This window comes from Parambassis ranga, chromosome 17 (assembly GCF_900634625.1).
Source record: "Parambassis ranga chromosome 17, fParRan2.1, whole genome shotgun sequence".
In the NCBI taxonomy this organism is placed as follows: Eukaryota; Metazoa; Chordata; class Actinopteri; family Ambassidae; genus Parambassis; species Parambassis ranga.
In genome coordinates, this window is record NC_041037.1 from 10,866,817 (window position 1) to 10,885,595 (window position 18,779).

General features: G+C 41.4%; 1 protein-coding gene across 3 annotated transcripts; it reads left to right on the forward strand.

The window, feature by feature from the left end:
• The first annotated feature begins 679 nt into the window (after nt 1-679).
• On the forward strand, nt 680-18,724 carry LOC114449419 (rap guanine nucleotide exchange factor 4-like). Of its 3 annotated transcripts, none has more exons than XM_028427069.1 (30): nt 680-753; nt 4,212-4,354; nt 5,163-5,251; nt 6,125-6,271; nt 9,320-9,392; nt 10,124-10,176; nt 10,834-10,940; nt 11,028-11,149; nt 11,606-11,789; nt 12,148-12,232; nt 12,575-12,635; nt 12,793-12,869; nt 13,317-13,463; nt 13,622-13,716; nt 13,847-13,932; nt 14,058-14,136; nt 14,704-14,854; nt 14,937-15,025; nt 15,121-15,148; nt 15,237-15,312; nt 15,610-15,756; nt 15,879-15,976; nt 16,133-16,258; nt 16,350-16,528; nt 16,616-16,706; nt 16,783-16,833; nt 17,099-17,186; nt 17,287-17,351; nt 17,443-17,497; nt 17,593-18,724. In XM_028427069.1, the coding sequence occupies exons 1-30, from the start codon at nt 686-688 to the stop codon at nt 17,718-17,720; spliced, it is 2,988 nt and encodes a 995-aa protein (XP_028282870.1). In that variant the 5' UTR covers nt 680-685; the 3' UTR covers nt 17,721-18,724. The 3 variants fall into 3 exon arrangements, with proteins under 3 accessions (XP_028282870.1, XP_028282867.1, XP_028282868.1); XM_028427066.1 differs by having other exon boundaries at nt 686-753; nt 15,240-15,312; XM_028427067.1 differs by lacking the exons at nt 680-753; nt 4,212-4,354; nt 5,163-5,251; nt 6,125-6,271 and adding an exon at nt 8,498-8,571.
• Nucleotides 18,725-18,779: the final 55 nt, after the last annotated feature.

The window sequence follows — 18,779 nt, forward strand, 5'->3', positions numbered from 1 at the left end:
ATTTTGAGTTTGTTGTAGTAACTGCATGGACACATTGCTGGGAGATACCCAGCTCTAGCAGTGAACTGTCTGATCACATGATTATGTCAATCTGTCAGGATCATGATAGTTTCTGACAGACCACTTTCTTCATCATACAGTAAAACAGACCAATTTCACATACATGGTTCAACATCTGCAGACTTCTTTCAGGCATCCAAAGTAAATTCACTTCTGTGGCTTGATTTAGAAGTGTGTAATGGTGACAAAGCTGATGGAGACTCACTGTGGATCAGTGTTTTTCATGTATTCCTCAAATATGCTTTTAAACCACATGTAGTGTTATTCCTGTAAAAATTGCAAAAATGGTCATATTGAAGTCAAAAATGTGTCCTAAAGAAACTATTATACCTTTAAGACTAATTTAAATGATCAGTAAAATCATTCCCCCTGTGTTAACGTGTTGTTTGTATTTCTTCCAGTTGCATCAAAAAGCTCATTAAGGCAAACTGACAGGAGTCATCTGCATGCCATGATGAAGGCAGCAGCAGCAGCGGCAGCAGCGGCAGCACGCTGTAGTTGTGTCAGGCAGCTCAGAGCGGAGGGGCGGGGAGGGGAGCTCTCAGTCATTAACGACCACCACCGACAACCGGGGAGCCTCCTCCGGTAGCATCACAGCGTCCACCGACACACACAGCCGGGGAAGATGGTCGCTGTGCAGACGTCTCTCAACTCGTCTCCGTTGGCGGAGTGGATCTGCTGTCTGGACAAAAGGTGGGCGAAAAAACACGCGCATTCATGCTACACACAGGCAACAATCCACAGCCACGCCGCGCATCTTCACGCAGCAGTGACTGTGTTTTCTCTTTTCATTCATCCGCGTCAACGTGATTATTCGGAGCCGGCGATCACTGCGTGTGCAGCGTGTGACCGTGCAGCAATGATGGTTATATTAATAATGATATTCATCGGCTTTAGCGTATTATATCCTTATAGTCATACGCATTGAAGTGTCAGAGAGTGACTGTAAAGGCTGCATAACAATACACACCCTCCTGTTTGTTGAAATGCTGTTCTTGTATCTGTTCGTCAGAAAGGCGTTGGTGGCTTCGAGGTTCACAGGGTGTTTCTGCACTGCATGGGGCTGTGATAGATGGCCGATGAGACACGCATGGTTTCTGTCTGCCTGCTAATGCATTTTTAAAATACAACTGTGGCATGTGTTTGATAGTGAATGCCTTCAAAACAAAGATCAGATGCAGGTTTCTCCATTAATGGCACATTGCTGCATGTCTGACTGAACACATTAGAATAGCTGACCAGCCAAGTCACTGTGTGCCTATTAGCAACAGTCCAAAAGCTGCAGTCGTCCAATTAACAATAAGGGTCTAATACTGCAAGCATGCTGTGTTTATGAGTAGCCGTACAGTAATTAGTGTGTAGATCATATGACATATATGACCTGCACACACCCACACACACTGTACACACCTCTGTGACACATCCTCATGTTACCATTGGCAACCTGAAGCTACCATCTTGTATTCCTCACCTGAAATAAGACAAAACTCATCATCTAAATGCAGTGTGCTGCATGGCTAACAATTTTTTAATCGCTTGCTTTGTGTAGACATGTACAAACATTACAAAGTTTTAACTTTAGTTACACATAATTTGTTGTTCAATGGTAAATGCTGTTCAAATGTCATACAAAATTGTCAGAAATTGTGTTTAATGTTTATAATTGTCTGGTGATTAGGACTAAAACATCTACCAACACTGCTTAAGTAAATGCAGCCCACGAGATGGACTGGTCAGGGTTGTATTGTGAAGTGCTCTTAAGCCATCCACCTCTTTTTCAATCAATATCCATCAGTGTGTGTGTTTGTGTGTGTGTGTGTGGGAGCTTTCATCTATAGTAACTGTTGATGTGAGGAAGTGAAGAGTGAGGGGTAGGGAGGGGATGAAGGTGAAGGAAGATACAACTGTCTCTAATATATATCTGTCTGAAGACATTTACTGCCAGTGACTGTGAAGTATGTGAGATAAGATCTGATTTGTTTTGTCCTCTGTTGCCTCAAGTGGGTCATAGACAGTCCAGTTGACACTCACACAGGCATGGCACCAGTCCAAATGTTGAGTTTAGTTTCCCTGCAGGATAAGGATGGAACATTGACTGAGCATTTTAAGAGCTGGAGGGATAATGTGCAACTCTTCAGTGAGATTTGTAAATTGTAAACTGTGTTTACGCCACTTTATATTCAGCGTTTTTAACAAGATCTCAGGTTGTTATAGAGGTGATGAAGTTAGGTGTCAAAGGAGCTTTGATTCAAGATTCTCTGTTACAGTCATGTAATAATATGCCAGCTCAGAGTTTCAGTTTTTTTAGAGGCTATTTGACATTTTGATTGGCTGCCACATAACAACCTATGATTTATTTGTCTAGAAACAGTGAATTTTTCCAGATGGACGTTTCCCTAAAACAGTCTGCAGAACCTTCTGGTGTCTCTCATTTTTCTCTTCAGTGTGTCATGCTGGTCAAGCTGTAAATCCTCACTGTGTGTGTGTGTGTGTTTTGCCATAATTTGTGGTTGAAAGCTGATATCTTTGCTGACTGAGACTGAGAGAGGGAGGCTGAGGAAGGAGAGAAGTCAAGAGATGAGTGATGGAGGGAGAGTGATACAAGGTGAACAACTCTCAGGTCACATTCACCTCACAGTGATGGGGGAGGCAGATTCCTGTGGACAGACAGGGAGTGAGCAAACACAGGACTGTGGGGAAACCAAGAGGGAGGTTTTAACCAGGGGATTATAAGTGACTGATCTTAACAGATTCGCTGCAGACGAATAGGTGAAGGGTGATGCTCGCATTACCGATTTAACCTTGCAGAGTTAACCTCCCTGTCTCTACCTATTGTAGTGAGTGGGAGTCCACCTGTCTCAACCATTAACCCAGCCTACACTGGGATATGACTTGCTGTCGGAGCACCAGGGGCCAGTACGTAGGCAGTAGGTGGATGATGGAGGATGAGTCAGAGGCAAAGAAAGGAGAAAAAAGATAGTGAGACAAAGAAAAGACACATCAGTAATCACTTTAAGTTCATGGCAGATGTTGTGGGACTATCCTCTGCAGCCCTATAATCTGGTATGTGACAATTCAGGGACACAAATATGTGTTTTTTACTGTATGTGAATAAAAGGGACTCATTGCTACCTTTGAGCTGGCATAGCAGAAATAAAGCGATAATAAGACGTGGGTAGTATGTGAGTGGTGGAATTTAATGGATGGAGGGATTTCTAGTGTTGGTCGTAAGGAGGAGAAAATGGATTGCTCAAAGAAGAACAGAGTACTTTACATTGTTCCATCTTGCCTATCATTAGCTTAGAGAAACGGTCAGGTCTTTGGAGAGACAAATAGATGGAGAGATTAGAGAAATGTTTAGAGGAGGCAGAGAAAGGGAAGAGAAAGCTGGAAGCAAGGGATGTGTAGAGGAGATAGACAGCCTCTCATCTGTGAAGGAAGGAGCCCACAGTGCATTAGCTATTCTGTATGAACACATACACACACACACACGTGCGAGAATGACTCACTAGCAAAGAGAAAACAAGTGAATGAATGGGGCTAACTGTGATGTGTGTGTTACTCTCAGACGTTTTGGCTCTGTAGTTTTTCACCACCACCTCGCGGAGCAGAATGTTTAAGCTCTCAGATCAAACTTGTGTGTGTTCTTGTGTCGTGTGCAATCCAGTAGATGTCCAACACTGACTTACTGTGTGTGTGTGTGTGCACGTGCATGCACTCAGATTTAAGCGTATTAGAAAATCGCAGTAGTACAAATGAGCTCTTGCATCAACACCCTGTGGGGGGTCTGAGCAGAGAGAAATCGTGCTCTCCACTGTTATCACTGAGATACCAGGAAGCCAGCACATTCACACACACACACATGTATAGATAACATTAGTAAAGCTGCCTTTTTAAAGGACAACACCATATATTTGTTATGTTTTAGCTCATTAACTGCTAATTGTTGCTATTTAACATTACTGCTAATCAGAGCATACTGTAGTATTTTGATGGATTTCCCAATATTCAGCCTGAAATGGCCAATTAAAAGACAGATAATCAATCACAATCAACAACTGACATCATGCAGTAAATCTTTTCCCGCCTAACTACTTTTACACTTCTTTAAGACCTAATGTTGTGTTAAATGGTGTCTCTTCTCTGCACAGGCCTTCGGAGCGCTCTGGAGAGGATGTGGACATCATTCTGACCAGACTAAGAGAGGTCAAGGCTTTCCAGAGGTTTCCAACTCCTCTCTTACTGCAGATCTGTGCCTGTGCCTTTTATGAATGCTTGGAGAAAGGCATTACACGTACGAACACACACACATGCACGCAAATGCTGTCAGATTATAAAAGAATGTTATTGTTGCTTTATGTAGGGAAATATATGCTGTATATGTTGCTGTCAGTTGATTATTGCTTTATCGACAGTTAATTTGAGACTCAAGATTGAACTGTTTAATTGGGGTTAATAATGCTATGTACTATTTTGTATTAATATATTGCTACATGTGACATAGCTCAGCACCCACAGTGATTATACACTCAGAGGACCTCCAACTTCCTTGCACATTTAGTTGTCTATATATTATTTTAACAACACTGTGCAGACAAGAGTGTAGGAAACAACAAACCACTTAACACAGCCTCTCTTCAAATTTAGCCGCTGATTGTTTGCTCCCTCATAGCTAAAAGTCACAATGTGTTTGGGAAGCGGACACCCACAAAGAGCCTTGTGTATACACGCCGATGATGACGTGGAGATTACACAACCTGTGACAGATCCTTGTATAAGCCGCAGAGGCAGAAAATGTAATGCCCACCTTAGAATTTGGTGGTCAAAGGTCAAAGTTATTGTGACCTTTCAAATGGGGATTTTGTGTATTTGTACTCCAGTAAAACTGAAAAAATATAGATCGGTATATACGCAATTTGAAGGATGGCAGATGTCAATGCTGCAATTTTACAATTTTGTTTTTTTTTCAGGCAGATTTATTTTTTCAAAGGGATTATTGCAAATCAATTTGTTAGTAAATCTTTAAGTAGTTGTGAATCTGGGGAAACATCACACTGTATAATGCTAAGTATAATGCTAATACCGTATGTTTCTGTGCACAGTGTTTCGACAGGGAGACATAGGCACTAGCTGGTATGCTGTGCTTTCTGGATCCCTGGATGTGAAAGTGTCAGAAACAGCCAACCACCTGGTAAGATCATATAAACAACCTCAAGTCAGATTGTAGCTATGTACATATTAAGATGAGTAGTTTCCTGTGTGCTTGTGTGTGTCCCTTCCTTTCTATTTTTGTGGCGATGCATTATTTTGAATGGTTGATGTTTTTCTCTTCCCTCTTGTGCTAATTTCTTGTGTCAAGATGCAGGCTGTTCTACAAGTGCTCCTCATTTTATATTAGTGCTGTTGTATAGCTGCCTTCAATGCTAACACTGTTCCAGTACATTAGCCTGTGTCTCACTGCTTAAATATGGCAGAGCAAAGCTGCCAGAGCACAGAAAACAAGTCCACTGAGAATACTGCTTTCTCCTACACTTTATGCCCTTTATGAGAGAGCGTGGAAAAGGGGTTATACTCTACATATAGAGGAGAAGAATGGCATGAGGGAGAGGATGTTCCCAGTGAAAGACGGAGATAAGAAGCTCCTCCATTGTGAAACATCCTTTTCATGTACTATGTAGCCCTAAAGTGCCATTGGTGGCCTAGTTTCTGTGGCTATATTTGAAATGTCAGTTTGGACAGTTGAAAAGGTTACCACAGCATGCAGAATATTTGTCTAAATCTGTGTGTGTGTGTAAGTGTCTGTGCGACTGTGCGTTTGATCGCCTCTAGCTTGTCCAATTATATCCAGCACCTAGAGATGTTTCTTTTACAGGAGACTCCTCCTATTTGCATTTATTTGCATTGATCACCACATATTAAGCTGTCTGTGCTTCATGTCTGTCCAAGTTCAAAAAGAAGCCGTCAGACATATTGCCTATGGCTCTATAGTCAATGGGTAGTGATTTATTATACCTGACCCTCACTCATGCAGCAATTTCAACAATTTTGTCATGTCTGTGTGCAGGATGCAGTCACTATCTGTTCACTGGGGATTGGGACAGCCTTTGGGGAGTCCATCCTGGATAACACTCCTCGCCATGCCACCATCGTCAGCAGAGAGACCAGCGAGCTGCTCCGAATTGAACAAAGGGAGTTCAAGAGCCTCTGGGAGGTGAGATTTTCAAACAAAAGTTACATACAAAGTGTGAGTATGAGCTGGATCTTCATGACTTGGCATGTTGTGGAAAAAGCTCCTTTTTGGAGACTGCAATTTTTAGACAATTTCTATTGTAGTTGTGCTTTTAACCACAAGAGGGCTGTCCACCATTATAATGCTTTTTTCCCACCATTAGATACACACCTCAGGTGATATGTACAGAGAGAGGGAGAGAGTGCAGTGTGTGTTTATACACTTCATGCTTGTGTAATTATTGTGTTGTCTGTTGTTCTCTGGGGCTCAGTGCAGCATTTACAGAACAGAAGACAATGCACCAAACCAATAGACCAAGTGCTACACACGTGTGATGATTAGTGCAGGAGGCAGGAATATCTACATTACATTCTAGTGTTTGACTCAGATACATAGTGCATCTGTATTTTGATTTGAGATGTGCATGGGGTTAGAATGATAAAAAGGAGGTTATATAACATGCTACAACATATATATAACATTATATAACATGCTGGGGTGAATTATTGTTCTAATGGTCTAATTGGTCTAATCTGATTTGGACATTTTTAAATGGATATTTAGCATTTGAGTGATCATATTGTTGAATGTTTTTAGAACCTTATGCTAATTATAGATTACTACATCTATCTAAACATATGTGAGGGTTAACCTGACAGAAGAATACTTTAGAAATACGATTATAACCCAGTCTTATTTTACAGTGCAGGTTAGTTTATATACTCACAGACAAAACATTCAAATTGACTTTTGTGCTTGACATGAAATGATCATATTCATAAGGCTTTACAAAAGGTTAATTATATTCCGGTTTGATATAAGCAGATGTAACTTCAGCTGTACTATTAGATGACAAAATGACTCATATATGTATATATATTCGTATCAGATGCTGCAAATGGATACTGTAGAACGGATGTTAACATGGCTCAGGCCTGCACATCTTTTGAGAGAGTCGGCATTGTAGGAGCAGCTTCTCTGTGGGCCTCCTTGTTGACGTTAGTGCCTCCATTTACTGTTCATTCACTAGGTCCCACTCAGAGAAGCAGTCCCGGTATAGCAGTGGATCTCTGCAGCTTTACTGTTAGCGGACAGAAAGTATTATCAAATAATTAAAAAAGATTAAATGAATCAATGTTTTTAAAAAAGAAGCATGTTTCACTGTAAATCAAATGTATGCATGTTTTTTTGGTAATTTTTTTCCATTTGTTGTACAGTTGTGAAATTTTACTACCTTATGTCTACATTTTTCTGGCTTTACTGCTCTTATTGCTTATTTACTGCTCTTGTTGCACTTTATGAAAGAAACATCTTCAGTGTTGTCACTGGTTGAATAGAAAGTGGATTTACTGAAATGCGATATCTGTATTTTATGCCGCAGGAGCATCTAAGACCAAGATAAGACAATAATTGGTTATTAAAGTGTGCGTCCTATCTTATTATGGGGCTTGTGGCGTGTTTGTCAACTAAGTGCACTCTGTGCCCCCACCGCTGTCTATTTTAGGATGGTGAACATAAAGCAGAAAGCATAGCCTGAGGTCTCCCTCTTTTGAATCTTGTCCAGCTCATAGTAAAAGGATCTTTGTGTTTTATATGTGTGTGTGTGTGCATGGACTAATTTGTGTGCATGTGCTTGTGTGTGGCGAGGACTAAAAAGCTAAAGGATGAATGCAGTCATGTGTTTGATGAAAGGATGAAAGAAAAAGCGTGCTGCTCCATAATTCTGGTGCAAGTGAGATGAATAAACAGTGTGAATGTAAAACAGCTTGTTGTCTAACTAAACTTAGAGTGTGTGTTTAACTGTTACAACTCATGATTAGTTGGTTGCCTGGTATTCTAGAGCCTTTTTGTTACTTTTTTTCCTCCATCCTTTTTCACCTCAAACCCACTTCCTGTTTCTCTCTTCCTTTCCTCCTGCCCTTGTCCATCCTCACAACACTACTCCTCCTCTTTTGCTTTCTCACCCCCACCTATTCCTCCACTAGAGTAGCTCAGTAAAACAGAGACTCACATCACCGTGGTAACCTGTGAGAGAAAGTGATTGGGTTCTTGGCTTGATCGCAGTGAGAGAGGGTGAGTGAGAGACTGAGACAGACACTGGGGTGACTGTGTGTGCCGGCAGGGAGGAAGAGAGAGAGAGAGAGGGAGAAAGAAAGGAGGAGAGCAGCTTGTTTTGAGCAGGATGCTATCCGGTGGCGTGTGTGTGAGTTGTAAAGGAGCAGAGGGCAGCTCTCTGGGGTTTCAGTCCCTCCAGCTTTAGGCAGCTGAGTGTGTCTCTTCAGGTGAGTCTGACTCCTCGACTGTCACCATGTAGTGTGTGTGCTTGTGGGCTACACATTATTTCACTGCAACATTTGCTCATATTTATATTTGTTGTTCTAACACAAAATGAAACTGACACTGCCTGGAATGCATTTGTACTGTTTGTGTTTTAAACAAGAATGTAGTTTGATCAGCTTATATATCTTCCTGGTTGTGAATGAGTGTGTGTGTGTTGTTGTGTGTGTACAGGAAGAGCAGGGATAGGGGAGCGTTGTGTCTTTAGGTCAAACAGATGCTCTCTCTGTTTCGCTCTCTCTTCGTCAGAGTGTGTGTGTTCCTGGCAGTCCTCAGAAGCCATGGGTTGCTTGATAATGACCTTGCAGAAGAGCAGTGACACTTTCAGGCTTAAAATGACTTGATGTGTGTGTATTGAAGACTTTGTGTGTGTGTGTGTGTGTTGTTGCGATAAAAATGCACAGTTAAAACAGATGCAGTTGAAACATCTGTACACATTTAGCAGCTTTAGCCTGAATGCTGTTCCTGTGTGTGTATTATATAATGTTAGTTGTTTTGCATGTAAATGATCTTGGCTGCACAAAAGGCTTTGTTGAGGGGCACTTGTGCTTCGGTGTGTCACACTGTGGGCCTCAGAGAGAGTGAGAGAGAGATAGAACTGTAAAGGTTTTGATGTTTAATGCTTTACCAATGTTACATCCTGATGGCAAATGTGTAAATGATTGATGTGGCTGACTGGTTATCTCCTTGTAGAAGTATCGTCAGAGCTTGGCTGGACTCTTGGCCCCTCCCTATGGAGCAATGGAGAGTGGATCCAACAATGACAGTGAGTACAGAAGATACATACTGTTAAGTTGCACAAAAACAGCATCAATTGTAATGTGGGATTGTGCAGCAGAATAGACTATGTAAAAGGAGTGAATGTTGCCAATGTGACATCCACCCATTGCATGCTCAGGTTTGGAAACATGGCTTCCACTATCTTTGTTTTCTTGGAGCCAGAAGTGACCATGTTTGGAGATTTATTGGGACACCAAGGAGACAATAAAATTATAGTGACACCCTAAAGGATCCAGATCTCACTAATAGAACCCAATGCTTAGATGTTTATTGAGGTGATAAATCACCTAAAAAGAAAAAATAATGTATTATTTTTACTGAAATACTAATTTTATTTTGGAACCAGTAAAATTGCCCCCTAGAATCAGAAACAAGTACATCCACAATTTTATACAGTCTATGTGCTGCAGAAGTCAGAAACTGAATCTTGCAACATGTAAAAGATAGAAGAACTCATTTGTTCGGCATAAATACTCAAACGAAGAAGATTTCATTTCACCAGATTATTTCATTTTGGAAAAGGATAAAATCGTATTTCTAATATTAAAAATGCTTCCGCTTCTCTGATGTAACACGTTATTTCTTCATGACCATCTCACATGTCTGGTACATGCTTTAATATTCGGGCTTATAAGCTACCTGGTATGTATTTTCTTAGTTTTGGCAATGAGAAGGATCTGCATCCTCCAGCCTTGACAATGTTTTTTCCCCCCACAGGACTCACAGATAAAGACAACATGAACTCAGACTCTGCAAACAAAACTCACAAGGTAAACACTTCCTTCAGAATACTGCTTAGACTGAAAAGTGTGTCTTTTCAACATTATTATGTTCTTTAGGGATCAAAAAAATCAACTTTTTAAATATTGATGAAACAATGCTTTGACTAAAATAAAAAATTTAAAGGTACTGATATTGTTTATAAGAAGAAGCATAAGAATACAGCGTACACATAGTAGACTTCTCCACAGTGTCATAAAACTGAGCTGTTTATGTTGTTGTGCATATTTTCATGTCTGTGAATGAGCCAGAATGGCAGTAAGGATTTTGGAGTTGCGTGTGTTTTCTGAGCTCAGACCAGCGATGACTCACAGCTGTGATGCTCTGTAGTTATGCTAATGTCAGCTAATGCATGCACATAGAAGAAAGATCCCATCTGCCCAATTAACATGCCTTCCTTTGTTGTTTTCAGTAGCAGCTGTGTGCATATACACATCTGTCCTTTTCCTCTCTGTGTAAGATGCAGGTGTGGTGTGTAAAGGATGTGTCTGTGTGAATGTCAGTGTGTGTTGATGCAGTCCATTTTCATGTAAATATTCATATACATGACTCACAGCATGTCGGACAACATTAGGGTCAGCCATCAGAATGATCACATTTATTGCAAAATGTTCTAATAAAAAATATGATGTCCCTGTGTTCTTTAGATTCCCTCAGAGAAGCTGCAGAGAGCGGGGAAAGTTCTCCGCAACGCTATCTTATCCAGAGCGCCACATATGATTCGAGATCGGAAGTATCACCTCAAGACATACAGGTTCGTCTGCAGCTCCAGCTTTGTACGTTGGAACAGATTTATGAGAATCCAATAGTCCAGGAAAATTGAATTTGACTTATATTGCAGGCAGTGCTGTGTAGGCACAGAGCTGGTGGACTGGCTGGTGCTGCAGAGTGCCTGCGTGCTCACACGCTCTCATGCTGTTGGGATGTGGCAGGCACTACTAGAAGAAGGGGTGCTCAATCATGGTAATCACAACATGGTATCTCATCATAGTGTGTGCTGTTTAATGCCATTTATCACAACATACAGTGACCAATTCCCTAATTTCTGTTGCAGAACCATTGGGAACGAATGTATTCACAGTACAGTTCAATTACTTTATTGTTAAATGTATACATTAAAATCAAGTGCTATTGAAACTATGAATTGCTAATTAGTTTGGACTCAAAGCCAAATGTCTCTGTTTAACTGGGTTTTGAATCTGAACATCAATCACAGTGAGAGCGCCTGTATGAATAGCAGAGTAGAAATTAATTAGAATTTTGAAAGCATGAACATAAAATATAGATTTAATCTTATTCACTTCAAAGAAAATGTCTGACATGATGTTGTGAGATAAAAACAAACATCCACAGGAACGCACAGTGTGTGTGTTTAATGTTGTTTTAGTTTTTTACTGTGTGTGCTCATCTGCTCGTCAGTGGACCAGGAGCTGGGCTTTCAGGACAAGTACCTGTTTTACCGTTTTCTGGATGATGAGGAGGAGGACACACCTTTACCTAGCGAGGAAGAGAAAAGGGAGAGCGAGGAGGAGCTGCCAGAGACCATCCTCTTTCTTGCTCAGATCGGCCCTGACGCACTGCTGCGCATGATCCTCAGGAAATCGTCAGTAATAATCAATGACCATTCAGAACAGTTTCTTTTAGTTATCCAGACATTTAATAAAAATATCACTAATACTTTGACAAAATAGGACTTTGATTAAAAGAGAGAGGATTTAGGAGGCTCTATTAGTAGACATGGATTGTAGTGGTTGTACAAATCATAGGCCTTGGTTAGCTTAGGATGTACTGAATCAGATTTAATCACTAACTCTTCTCAGGTTTTTTGCACTTATTAGTATTGTTAGTGTTATCTACACTTGAGGATGTGTCACTATTAATTTTACTAATGTGGGATAAGAGGTGAAGTGTATGAAATGTTCACAGTGAGCTTAGTGTGACTAACCTCTGTGCGCTTGCAGGCCTGGTCAGAGGACAGGCGATGACCTAGAGATCATCTATGATGAGCTGCTTCACATCAAGGCCTTAACTCACCTCTCCAACACTGTGAGTCAGCTGGTCCACTTCTCTTTTAAAGGCACAGTACCAAGAAACCTTTCTGTTCCAACTAAGTTTTAAATCCATAATTATTTAAAGTTTATAAATATAAACTGAAGTGCCATATGATGTCATTTGGTTTAGAGAATGCAATATGCTAAAGGTTAATGGTATTACAATAAAAAGCTGTAAACACAGCATGCACCTAAAGGACATCTAAAGTTCATAATACATACGACATAACGACATGGACGCATCTTCAAGAGGCGACATTGATTTAAGCATTTTGTCATATTTTTCTGTGGTGCAGCTTTAAACCAAACATGACCGGAGTTATATTTTTCACTGCAGGTGAAGAGGGAACTGGCAAGTGTTGTGATCTTTGAGTCACACGCTAAAGCTGGAACTGTGTGTGAGTATTACCTTTGTCCGATAGCTCTCTCCCAACGCCTCCTTATAGCTTTTTCTTTTCTTTAAGTTGGTGCACAGTTGTGCTTGACATTTGTCACCCCTTCAGGCAGGATTTGGTATTATACTGTGTCATGTACTGTGTTTTCTTTATTTTCTAGTGTTCAACCAGGGAGAGGAGGGAACATCATGGTACATTATCCAGAAGGGCTCTGTTAATGTGGTTATCTATGGCAAGGTGTGTGGCTGTGGTTAAATGCATTCACCCCGCCTCATGCGTCTGTTTCTTTGTTTGACACTTGAGCTTTGTTTTGTCCTTCTGCCTCATTTGATGATATTTCATCTGTATGTAATAGATTTAATGTGTAGCTCATCTTGCATGTATGGAGCAGGCCGGCAGTGCGAGCGCCCTGTGGGGCTTGGTAACACCAGCATTGGAGTTTGGCAAACTCTGCTCAGCTCACCATGACTCAGACTATGATGATTAACTGGCTCAAGGGATTGTACGCATACACAAATTCGCACCACACAAGGCACACTGCATGCACACATGATTCATCCTGTTCCTGAGTGTACTTGCTCCTGTCTGATATTTCTCCTCAGGGCCTTTGTGTCTGAGGTTGTTTATATCTTGGTGAATGTTTGTTTACATGAGCATTTGTATGTGTGTGTGTATGTGTCGCAGGGTGTGGTGTGTACACTTCATGAGGGTGATGACTTTGGGAAGTTGGCCCTGGTTACAGATTCACCTCGAGCTGCCTCCATTGTCCTGAGAGAGGACAACTGCCACTTCCTTCGTGTGGATAAGGAAGATTTCAACAGGATACTCAGGGTGGGCGTGCATGTGATGGAAGCATGTTCACACCTAAAAATACTGTTATTACTTGATGAAGCCTTACTGTGACGTTTGTCTCCCTCTTCTGACACAGGAGGGGTATTGCATTTTAAATGTAGAATAATATTACCGAGTGTGTTTTTCTGTATTTCTAGGATGTGGAAGCCAACACGGTGCGTTTGAAAGAGCATGAGCAAGCTGTGCTGGTGTTAGAAAAGAGTCCTCGAGCCTCCACATTAGGAAGCATCAAGTATGCGTGTGTGCTTGTTTTTACATAACTACAAAAAAAAAACACACACACATAAAACATGTACAGAGTACCTCTCTCTCTCTTTGGCTCAGCCACGTATGTGTGTGTTTTTCTAATGCTTCTGTCGCAGATACACTGTGATATCAGGAACACCCGAGAAGATTCTTGAGCACTTTCTGGAGACGATGAGAATGGACGTACATCACAGTGAACCAGGTAGAAAATACAGCGCAGCGCTGAATGAGGAGGCCAGTTGAAATCAATCAGATTGGATAGGAGATTATTTCCTACTCTCTAATGACTCCCTCCTCTTGCTGTGTGTTTTATCTCTCATCTGTTAGACCCAGCTGTGGATGATTTTGTCCTCATGCACTGTGTCTTCATGCCCAACAGCCAGCTGTGCCCTCTGCTTATGGCACAATATCCTTTCTACCTTTGTGCCCTGCTTTGCTACGTGGTATTTTCCTCTGTTTTGGGTGCATGTTTTAGACAGGCCCATTGTCAGTTTAATAAACTCAGCTCACTCCATTGTTTACTGACAGCATCTTGGATTGTGAATCCTCTCAGTTGTGCTTATGGAAGCGCTGAAGCAGCAGTTGACCCTGCAGCACTAATAAACTGCTCCATGTCACCTTCACACCTTAGTAACAAGTTGTAATCCCACATGCACAGGCCTTTTCTTGTCATCTCAGCCGTTGTAGTGCGAGTGTAGCAGTGTAGCAGTAAACTTGCTTGGCACAGCTCAGCTCTGAATCATGTGAAAGCTGTCTGCATTTAAACTTCAGCAGGCTGAAAAAAGATACTAAAAAACAGAAAACAATTTGATACCTTTAGCTCTTCACATGCAGTGACACATCTCACCAACATTTCACCAAAGACTGTTTAAAAGTGAGGATTTAGCTGGTGTGACTGCTAGCTAAGGACATGTCTGTCTGAGTTCTAACCATAGCCATCTCTCTTTGAATTGACCTTTAACCTCGTGCTCACCTACCATGCTGCATCTCCACCTGGCTCTGAACAGGAGAGGTTGGAGTACACACTCAACAGTAAGAGGAGGGTCCTCATTCTGGCTCTGCGCTGGGCCAACACACACTCATACCTGCTCCAGGAGGAGCCGGCTGCGATCTCTTTCATGGAGGTGAGCAAGTCAATGCAGTGAATTACACATGAATCCTCTGTGCGGTCTCTGAGTGGTTCTTCCTCTGTGTCTCTGCCTTTAGGAGCTGTATGGAAGTGTATCAAATGACTCTCGGACACTCAGGGCTTTAAAAGACTTGGTTCCTGACCTGGAGAAAGTTGTCAAATTACAGTACGATAATCATTTTTTACATGTTAACCTTCTATTGTGGTGATTCTGTGGAGCAGCCACATTCACTGTATCATTTGTTTTTTTACATTTTGTAGCTCAGAAGAGGCCAAATCTACAAAAAAGGTATGCTCAGATGATGCTTTTTTTAATGTCACAGTGCATTTTACATGCTGGCTGCACCATAGTGATGATGTTTTTATAACATTAACAGAAGACCTTGATAAGACAGTTCAGCAACGGAGAGGAAAGACTGCAGAAGAAACAGCCAATTAGAAATCAAGATGACAGTAAGTTGAAGTGTGTGAATTTTTTTATTTTTGTTTACGCTACTACACTACACCATGAGGAGCAAGTACAACTGTCAGCCATGAAATGTGTTATGAAGGTGAATTTCCTTATTATTTTAGATATTTCCTGAATCCTCTGGGTCTGTCAACATGGCAGCAAAAGATGTTTATACACTGGAAAATCACATGTACAGATTAGCCTGATGTGTAATTCCATAAAAAACAATATGTAACCACCAAACGCAAAAGTTCATCACTGTTTATGACACATCATATGATCTTTTTGTGTATGTGCAGTCCTTCTGAAGGTGTACTGCAGTGACCACACTTACACCACAATCAGGATTCCTGTGGCCGCAACAGGAAGAGAGGTGATCAGTGCTGTGACCGACAAACTCGGCACCACTGACGAACACTTGTTGGTCCACCTCAGCTCTGGTGGTGGTAAGAACACAGAATGACTTTACATAGTTGCATTGTGTGTATCCTCTCTTTAATAAAGTGTCATAGTGATTGTGTATATTTAGGTGTTGATGAAAGCTGTACTGTCTTCATGGTCATTGCAGAAAAACAACTCTTGAAGCTTAACGATGTTTCAGTATTTTCCACATTGAACATTAATGGGAGATTGTTTGCCTGTCCTCGAGAGCAGCTCAACGGTCTGGTAAGAGACTAAGGCTACTCATGTGTGCTTATTAAATTGGGTTAAACTCATGCATAGTTAGTATCCTATGATACATTCTAAAGTAATTTTTAAACATGTTTGGTCCTGTGCTCTGACTCTGTGTCCCTTAAATTAATACTAATGTGTTTGCATCAGACTACTCTTCCAGACCAGGAAGGCCCTTCTGCAGGCTCCATGTCAACATTTGAGCTGATGAGCTCCAAGGACCTGGCCTATCAAATGACCATGTTTGACTGGGAGCTCTTCAGCTGTGTACATGAGGTAATTTCTCTCATGCACAGTGCTGTAATCAGTTAATAATAATAATCAGAGTGTAGAGATGCAACCTTTTGACTCTTTGCCTCTCACACAGCACGAGCTGCTCTACCACACGTTTGGTCGCCAGAGCTTTAGACGAACCACGGCTAATCTGGACTTGTTTCTGAGGAGGTTCAACCAGGTCCAGCTGTGGGTGGTCACCGAGGTCTGCCTCTGCAGTCAGCTCAGCAAGAGAGTCCAGCTTCTCAAGAAGTTCATCAAGATAGCAGCACAGTGAGTAGGAGCAGCCAGAAAATCTGACACACAAGAGGTCTTTGCATGGTTTTCACTCTGCTTCATGCTTGCATGCATTTTCTGCAGCTGTCGAGAGTTTAAAAACCTGAATTCATTCTTTGCCATCATCATGGGGATGAGCAACCCCGCTGTCAGCAGACTGAGCCAGACGTGGGAGGTAAAGCACTGAATGTGAACTCTGCTGTTGTATAGATACTAATTATTACTGAGATCGTATCTGTTTTTACTGGCAGAAACTCCCCACCAAGTTCAAGAAGTTCTACGCTGAGTTTGAAAGCATGATGGTGAGTTTCATTAAGCAGTTCCTAAGAAACACACTTTTATTTGTATTCAGTAGTACTGACACTGTAGTGTGTGATGGCATTTGCCCAGATTAACACTTGATGTTTGTCATTTTGTAAATTCTTAATGCTATTTTAAGCCACTGTCAAAGAAGGTGCAATGGCAGAGCATGGACATAGTGGCACACATTTTGGTGCAATGATAGCATGTCCTTTGAATGCACTAGTGTTTGTAGCTATTGATTGACGCTATTAATTTGTGTGTCAGGATCCATCAAGAAACCATCGCTCCTACAGACTCACTGTCACCAAGCTAGAAGCGCCAATCATCCCCTTCATGCCACTCCTTCTCAAAGGTGGGATGCAAAGCCAGAATACATCAACCACTGTATGATTTAGTATTTAGTTATTTGAAGATCATTGCTAGCATTAATTTATGTTGATGTTGTTTTACAGATATGACATTTACGCACGAGGGCAACAAGACATTCATTGACAATATGGTCAATTTTGAAAAAATGGTGAGTTTCTTTGCAATATGTCTTGTCTTTTACGTTAGTGGTGTTCAGTAATGTTTACATATTTAAAACAATGTTATCCTTGTTCCACCAGCGTATTATAGCAAACACTATTCGACAAGTGAGGCACTGTAGAAGCCAGCCCTTCAGTGAGTCTGCATATTATTCATCAACACAGTTTTATCACGTTCATCTGCTCGTGTTAGTCACAGTTCTCATGTGTCTCATCCCTCTTTTGTGTCAGATCCCGACATATGTCAGCCCAACAAGAATCAGGCGGAGGTGCGGGGTTACGTTAGGAAGCTCTGTGTGGTTGACAACCAGAGGGCGCTGACTCAGCTCTCCTATAGGCTGGAGCCCCGGCGGACATGAGCTCCACATGTTCCACCACCGTCGCCTTCTCTGTGATGTTCCACACGCACACACACACACAGTACCAGGATAAAACAACTCAGCTGGACTTTCAGTAGCATTTCACATCTGTAAGTGGCTTTAGCACTATTATGGACTATTATGAATCAAAGACTTATACTGTGCTGCAAAACACCTCTTCTTCCTGGACAGTTTCTTGCTCTCTTGTCGCTGTGTCTCAGCCACCAGACTGACTGGTTTATATTGTACTAGTTATTACTGTTTGGGGCCTGTTAGATAGAAGTGTAATGTATAGAACTTGATCGATATCCTGCATGACTGAACTTCATAGGTTTTGTGTTCTATACAGTGGATTTCTATCAGAGTGTCCTGTAAAGTGCTACCCCAGAGCAAACCCTTCGCCTCCTCCTCCTCCTCCTCCTGATGGTCCTACTCAGACAGAAAACACAGGAAGCCCCACAAACTGTAGAAATCTAGACATTTTCCCTGTTGAATATACAGACAAATATAAAATCTGAGCTGTATTTACTTCATAATCTAAATGAATATGTCAGAATCTTTAGGATTTGATGTCCTTTAGGTAACTATCAGTGTCCTTTAAATATCCAGATACTAAAAGTAATTAACAGAGTATTAGCCCCAGTAGTATTACAGACAGTGTACATATTGTTCACTGTAGTGTTACACTTTATTTCTGCATTGGCGTGCAAACCAGGAATATAAATCTCGATGGTGCATTCGACTGATCAGATCTGTTTTGAGGTCAGCTGTACAAGCAGACCGCACTTCTCTGATTTGGACTGATTGTAGATTCAGAGGTCTGAGGGCAACTTGTACTTTTAGGGGAACTCTTTGTCATCTCTGCCAGTTATGTTCAGTCCATGTAATTTTATTTTTGTATATGTGAGTGTAAACCTTGAGCGTGTTCTTGACATGTGTCATTAATTTTACTTTGATCTCAGGAGCTTTTTGTTGTGATGGTGTGTGTTGAGAACTGCCGTGAGGCTGGCCTGAAGCAGCCTGTAACTGTGTTGTATGTGTAGTCTGCCTTGTAAATAA

Coding starts and splice junctions, on each gene's coding strand:
- LOC114449419 (XM_028427069.1), top strand. CDS start 686: ATGGTCGCTGTGCAGACGTCTCTCAACTCGTCTCCGTTGGCGGAGTGG. Junction 15,313..15,609: donor AATTAGAAATCAAGATGACA/GTAAGTTGAAGT, acceptor GTGTATGTGCAG/TCCTTCTGAAGGTGTACTGC. Junction 16,707..16,782: donor GACTGAGCCAGACGTGGGAG/GTAAAGCACTGA, acceptor TTTTACTGGCAG/AAACTCCCCACCAAGTTCAA.